General features: G+C 45.0%; 1 protein-coding gene across 1 annotated transcript; it reads left to right on the top strand.

Moving 5' to 3' along the window:
• Positions 1-469: 469 nt before the first annotated feature.
• Positions 470-1,552, top strand: LOC138293829 (integrase/recombinase xerD homolog). Its single transcript, XM_069233148.1, has one exon. The coding sequence runs from the start codon at positions 470-472 to the stop codon at positions 1,550-1,552; it is 1,083 nt and encodes a 360-aa protein (XP_069089249.1).
• The last annotated feature ends 5,978 nt before the right edge of the window (positions 1,553-7,530 follow it).

Here is a 7,530-nt window from a genome sequence, read left to right as displayed (position 1 = left end):
AGGATGGACAACATATCCGCGGTCAGGTATGTAAACAAGCTGGGGGGTACCAGATCTCCGAGCTTAACCCGCATCGCCAAGGATTTCTGGCAGTATTGCCTTCAACATCGGATATCGGTGATTGCGGAGTACCTTCCTGGAACTCGCAACACCGTGGCCGATTGGAATTCCAGATTTCTCCGGGATTCCAGCGACTGGATGCTGCTCCCAAAGTATTTGCCTCTCTCAACCTCAGATGGGGCCCTCTGTCGATAGATCTCTTTGCCTCGAGATTGAATCGGCAGCTTCCTCTATTCTTCAGTTGGAGACCAGACCCGGAAGCGATGGCCACCGACGCCTTTCTCCAGGACTGGTCTCCCCATCGAGCATATGCGTTCCCACCGTTCAGCATGATTCCTCGAGTTCTTGCCCAGGTGCGCCGACTGGGAATAGAGATTGTGCTGATCGCTCCTCTTTGGAGGGCTCAGGCATGGTTTCCTTTGGCGCTCGATCTCCTGTGCGATTTCCCTCTCCTAATTCCTCCTCTTCAGGATCTTCTCCGGGACCCTCTGGGGTCTCCACATCCGTTGATAGCACAGGGCAAGCTTCTTCTGGTAGCTTGGAAAATCTCAGGCGTCATTGGTTCCTGCCAGGCATTTCAGAACAAGCTGCTAAATTCATCCTCCAAGCCTGGTCCCCTGGGACCCTCAAGCGATATGCTTCGGCTTGGAAACGATGGAGTCATTGGTGTGCGGAACGGAGTTCCGATCCCTTTAGTGCGGATGTCAGTCTAGTCATCAATTTCCTGGCTTCTCTGGCGGCTTCAGGCCTAGCTTTCAGGTCTATCAATAATTATAGATCTGCCATTTCTGCCGGTCATTCCCCTGTTCAAGGCAAACCGGTTGGTGAGCACAATATTGTCTGCAAACTCATCAGGGGCATTCGACTGTCGAATCCTCCGCGTCCCAGGTATACTTCTTTGTGGGACGTCAATGTGGTTCTTACATTCATTTCCTCTTGGCCAGATAACGAATTGCTTTCTCGTAAGCAACTCTCGGCCAAACTCACCCTCTTGTTATGTCTCATCTCATGCAAAAGAGTTTCGGATGTTCGTTCCCTTGATTTGCAAGGCAGGATTTTTTCTCCTTCGGGAGTCATTTTTTCTATCTCCAAACGGACAAAGACGGGTACCAGTTCAGCTTCGTATACGGCTTTCCCGCATAACCCCAAATTGTGCGTGGTGCAATGTTTGAAAGCCTACGAAGCGGCTACAGAGAAATTTCGTGCAGACCGGGCAGGTCAATTGCTGATTGCTATTCAAAAACCCTTTAAACCAGTGTCGTCCGCTACTCTAGCCAGATGGATCAGGTGGCTTCTTTCTGAAGCGGGAATTGATGTCTCCATGTTCGGAGCTCATTCAGTTTGGGGTGCTATGGCTTCAAAATCCTTTAGCTTAGGCATGAGGTTGGAGGATATTATGAGGGCGGCAGACTGGTCGTCTGAATCTACGTTTAAAACCTTCTATCATAAACCCATTGTGGACATTGCGTCGATTGTGGTGGATCAGCTTTGAACGAGCATAATCTGAGCCTCCGGTCCTGACATAGAATAAAAAAATTTCAAGCTTACGCATTAAGAATTTTCAATTCTATTAAGGACACGGAGGCGAGGATTATCCCTCCCAAGACAATAAGACTTCTGCTTACGAGTTAAGTACTCTTTTCATTGATGTCTCATTGTTTGCCCACCCTGTAATTTTATGAATGCTTGTAATAGTGTATACAATGTTTCTATAACACATACTATTATTAGTTTTATTTGTTTTTCCTCTTAGGAGGGGATCAGAGTTGAAATTCTTCGCTCTAAGGAGGTTCAGAGCAGGATGGCTACATCTACCCAGTTCCGGAGATTCTACGGTGGATTTGGATTGTATTGTTCGATTGGATCAAGTTGTTTTAGTGACTTTTACTGACTGTATTATCGCAAAGAAAGAGGAAGTGTTATGGCCTCTTGATGTTTTATAGTATGTTCTCTATGATCATTTTGTATGCTTGGACTTATGGGATATGTAGTTTTGATATTGTTCTTCTCTCATTGGCTGCTGTGGAAAATAAAGCTAGAAAGAGAAGCATAATCCTCGCCTCCGTGTCCTTAATAGAATTGAAAATTCTTAACGCGTAAGCTTGAACATTTTTTACTCTAATACCTAGAGGGAACAGGGCTCTGTGGGAACAAGGTCTTTTTCCACAACTGACTGTACAAGTATTTATAGAGGACCCATGTAGAGACTTTGCTTGGGCAGCCAGGGTTTAATCAGTATTATTTATGTTGGGTTCTGTCATGCAGCATTGGCACCCCACACCCTTTGGTACTTTCTATATTCCTATAGAATTACCCTGTAGTTCTCTTCACAATCCTGAGTCTTCAATAGTAACTTGGCTGAGCAGTCAAGACTTATTTCAGATTGAGGCTGTAGATTTAGAACTCCCATGCAATATATGACAATAATAATCACAATAAATACATTTCTTTTTAATTATAGTGTTTAAGTAATAATATATTTGTATATGGTAGGACAGTTAAAGTGACACACATTAAAGACACCATCAAGGTGTAGTCAGCAGTCAAAGTGCATAAAGAAAAGCATGAAAACTCTGATTCTGAGTGCAATGGGAGGCGTGACTACAAGTGTGGAAGCGGGATTAGAGACGTAACCAAAAGTATACTTTGTTACCGTTTCACCTACAAATAACTGCATATAAAATATAATGCACACCCCAAATGAAGAATACATACAACTTAAATCCATTGTGTCAGGATATTTTGGTTGGTTATTATGATCACTTCAGATATCAGTGGGTGTACCCAGGCAGCCACTGATTTTAATCCTGAGCAGTGTTCTGGGAAAATAGCCTGTGACAGAAAGCACAACAAACTAAGTTAATTTAAAACAAGTATTACACACAGTATAAGATAGATTGCACACAGGCCATCGCAAATTGTGAACAAGTATGTCGTACATATACAGTGCTTTCAACAGTTCTGTTTTAGTAATGCGCCGATTGTAGCTAGTGCAAACCTTTTTCATAGGTTTCCTTCAAAAAGAAAAATTCCAGATTCTCTCAATTAAAACCTCTACTGCCCCTCAAGCAGCCTGACATTTGCCAATTCAATTAACCAATCGTGCACATTTACATTTCTTTCAGGCAGCAAGCACCCTAGAGCGAAGACTTGCTTCTTTAGCTGCCTGAACTTTCTCTCACTTCATGGTAAAGGAGATCCTTCTCCCCTTTCAACCTGTGGCCACTCAAGGGTTAAGAAACAGTTGTTTTATTAATAAGAAATATGGAAACTGTCTTGATCAAATTGATAAAGCTTGGGAACTTAGATCGCACAGTTTCCCTGCCCACTTCAAACTCTGGGTTTAGTCCATCTCAGGGGAGGGGTTTGGCCCCAAAGACCTTTGCAACACTTAAATTGTAGAATGCTATATTCCATTTAACATTAGGGTCTGTAAGCAATGTTATCCTAAGGAGCCAGCTCATGGATACTCTGCATTCTCCGGATAACATTAGATATATCTAGTTTACAGTGTGGCCTGGAACCATAGTCGAGTGTAGAAGTCCAGGTACCAGGCAGAGGGTTACTGTGTATTACTGTGTATTTCAGAGGCTTAGTTATGTCTGCCATGTGTCATAGGTTTTCACAGGGTGAAGATTTAGATCAGGTAAATTTGTGTCTTCAAGTCAATACTTACACCCACTACCCAAAAATCATACTGGGGATGTCATAAAGCAAGTAAAGAGTATTTCTGGTAGTAAAGGGGAAACTCGAGAAATCCTCAAGCTACCTAGGTGGCTAGAGTACTACAGTTTCCAGCCTCCGTTTTAGTGGTAGGACAATGGGTCAGTTCAGTCTCAAAGTAGAATCGGTAGGATCATCAGTATTCACTAAATTTAGGGGATTGTATGGCAGATCTGGATAGTTTCAGGCTGAATTTTTGTGTTTGGGTGGCCCATGTAACTGGATCACCCACAGATCACTGTGCAAACTAATGGGAGCAAGAACATGCTTGTTCAGACTAGGGTAACAACAGATTTTGTAAATGCAGTAACTTGGAAGTTTTTGGGAAAAAGTATTCAAGTGGCACAATCTGCCTAACAGTCAACAAGACACACCAAATGTATTAGATGCTGGGTGCTTTTAAGCTCAAAAGGGGAGCTATAGGTACCCGAACCCCAAGATCTAACAGTGCTTTAACAACCTCTTTGAAACCCACAAGCTCTGCCCACTACTCGTTATAGACTCATGTGGGCACTACCAAGCAGTAGGATTTGGGGACATGGTGTGGACGGGATGAGTAGTATAGGCTTACCAGCAGGTGCAATCCATTTCTGTCCCCAAAATATTGTTGCCCATTTTGTGGTGAGTTGATGTTCTTGTTTTTTTTTTTTTTAATGTTAAGTCCAGGTAAGCTGAGGTTTCGATCCCTGTAGATGCTGGGCAGGCTTTCTCCTTCAGTCGGCGTTACACACCTCTTTCATTCATCTTGCCATAGGCTCTGGCCTTCTGTGAGCCAGGGAATCCTACTATCATTTCAGGATAGGCATTACCCTAACTTCCACACAGTGCAGCAGCTACAGCCTAGGCTTACTCTTAGCCTTCTGGAAAGCAGCAATGGGGTGTTCTCTCTGTTGAACATAATTTCTGCAAGTCTGTGCTGTGAAGCTTTCTTCTAAGGTCCAAACAGAAAAGAGGACATGCCTTCAGGGGTACAGTACTTAAGGGAGAACTGTAGGAAGTCTGCGCCAGTCAAAACGTTTGACACCATCAAATGCAGGACCTCCGCTAGCTTGAAAAGGAATCAACATGTAGGCTTGTTCCTGTGCTTTCTACGCCTGAAAGAGGGAGTGGCAACACATTTTATCACAATTCTTTCCTCATTTTGTGTTTTTCTCTTGCTGTGTGTCAAAGTCTGATAAGCACTTGTCTCCAAAAATGAGTGCTGGTGGGCCACACCTCCAACCACTGGCTAAAATTAAGCACTGGGTGCGTCAGGAGGGTTTAGCCTATATTGGGAAGTTTGGGTGCAATACATGAAAGCTAGAGGTGTATGTCCAACTGCTTCCTGGTGGCCTTCTAGGTATCAATGAGCATTTCATCACTGTAGACCGTGCTTCATTTGTAAAAACATTTGTACAGGGGGGCACATTTTTGTATTATGAAGTAATCTCTGGAGTGACCAGATGCTGGTGCTGCTCACATCCAAAGCTGGCTAGTCCTGATTCCACCGCTTACATCTTTGGAAGTGGAAGGCACAGATTATAGAGTAGGATTTAATTGCCCTAGTAAAGAGTGGTTGTGGCTTCTGGGCTCAAGCAAAACAAAAAGAAAAAAGTAGTAAAACAAGAAGTAGAAGGCAGGAGAGTGGAAGATGATGCAGCAGGGGAGTGGGGCCCAAGAAGCCAGCAGCCAGGTAACGGTGTGCAGCTGTCAGACTCTTGCAAACAAATAAATATATATATATATATATATATAGTTAATAATCAGGAGGTGGGTAGGGGTGAAGACAGTGATGCACTCCCACAGAGTGAAGCGAATAAAATAAAACGTAGTCTCCTCGCATCAGTAGTAGTAGGATACAAATCAGCCAATCAAAATCTTTGTAAACTAAGTATGCTTCCTGAGTGGGACAAAGAAAGGAACAGGGAGAACAGCCATTGATTAAGGAGCAAGAGACTGAAATAGACAAGAAAGCCCTCAAGTCATTAAAATTGTATTGTAGATATTAGGTCTTCAACCACCAAAGGGAATGTATAGACCAAGACCTAATAAAAAAAGTGGAAGCATAGCTGCCCTTTGCAGCAGCATGAAACTATTCCCCTTTCTACAAGAGCCAGCAAGTAGATTTGCCACACTTGGAACTTGATTCCTGTCCCCTACTTCAAGTCTGCACCTGTGACAGTGCCCCTTTACAAGCCTCACCCCGCCACTTCCAGCATTGTCTAGTGATGACCCCTATTCCTCCACACTTGGCACTGCCCCTTCCAAGCTCCTCCCCAAGCAGTCCCTTGCAACGGTCTGCCTCCTTGCACTCAGGCAGTGTCCACTATCTCTCCTCACAGCTGAAACTGTGCTGGGAAGCATCCCACTAAGCCACATCTTTTCTGGACACGAGAAATCCTTATAGGAAACTGGCTCTTTATAGGTGCATCAACATTAGATATATTGTTCAAACAGTCCAGGGGTTCCCTTGGCAGTGGACAGAGGCTTGCTCTAGCAATCCCAAGGTGCTCTTTTAGGGGTAGTGTGGTTGAGCAGCCTTGGGCTTTTCAGAGAGGAGTGTGAGAAATCTGCACATAAACACACAGTCAATAAATGAGACACATGACTCAAGAAGATCCACACCAATTACAAAAATAACAAGTATCTTTATAGATGTTTAGGAACCAAATTCAATACGATCAGGTAAGTAGGTTTTGCAAGAAAAGTACTTTCAGGTTTCAAAAGTTGACAATCAGTGCATTTTTAAGAAGCGGCAAGGTTATCCTACGGAGACAAAAACAAGTACTGCATTCAGGTATAGTACATCAACTTACAGGACCAATCTCCTGGACTTAAGATGAGTATTGGGGAAGGGTCAAGGCCACACCAACAGGTCATACCAGGCGGCACTGGGACGGCTGGGTGCAGAGGTGTAGTACGCTGTTGGGTGCCCAATGTTAGTCAATGGGGACCGGTCGGGTGAAAACAGGCTACAGGTCTGGGCATGGAGTCCAGTTAAGGAGAACCAACAGGTGGGGTCAAGTCTTGAGATGCTCGGGGGACAGAGGGACACCATTGGTCCTCTTCTCCACGAGCCAGGAGCGACAGGTGCAGAAGTGTCCTGAGGCATCAAGTTTTCTCCACCGGGAGCACTCCCTGTTGACGGAGACTGCGGGCAGAAGCAGCAGGCCATGTTGGTGGGTGCACAGTGTGCTAGTCCAAGGTGGGCTTGATCTCTGGAGGACTGGGGACCACGTTGGCATCGCTGGCCGACTTCAGCTCCGGCTAGGTGGCATGGGGAAAGTAGTGCTTTCCTGTGTTGGGTTTAGCCCTCTCAAGATGCAAGGAGGCAGCTCCACTGTGCCACAGGAGTTGCTGGGTCTTTGTTGAAGCAGGCTCCCGGGCTTTTGGAAGTACAGCAGCTTGCAGGATAAGTCAACTGTTGCACAAATTATCATGATCAGGCTGTGCTTTTGTGACTCTTGGGTGTCCTTCTTCTTCATAGGTCAGCAGGAATCTGATTTCCTGGTGCCAGGGGCTCCCCCAAATACTGGATTTAGGGGTGTGGGTGGAATGGGCTACTTACCCCTGGGTTCACTACACCCGCTATATGACCACTTCCTGTGGGAAGTGGCCCTAACCCTGGCTCAGAATTCCTAGTTCTGCCATCACCAAGATGGCAGACTTTCAGAAATTGTGTCAGGCAGACCACTTTAGGGGTGGGTCTGAACTGAGAGGTGGGCAAGCCTCTGTTACTAGTAATGTTCCTGCCTGTCCACATGCGAA

The sequence above is a fragment of the Pleurodeles waltl genome, chromosome 4_2 (assembly GCF_031143425.1).
Source record: "Pleurodeles waltl isolate 20211129_DDA chromosome 4_2, aPleWal1.hap1.20221129, whole genome shotgun sequence".
In the NCBI taxonomy this organism is placed as follows: Eukaryota; Metazoa; Chordata; class Amphibia; order Caudata; family Salamandridae; genus Pleurodeles; species Pleurodeles waltl.
Note: the sequence above shows the minus strand (reverse complement) of the source record. Positions and strands in the feature narration are given on the sequence as shown.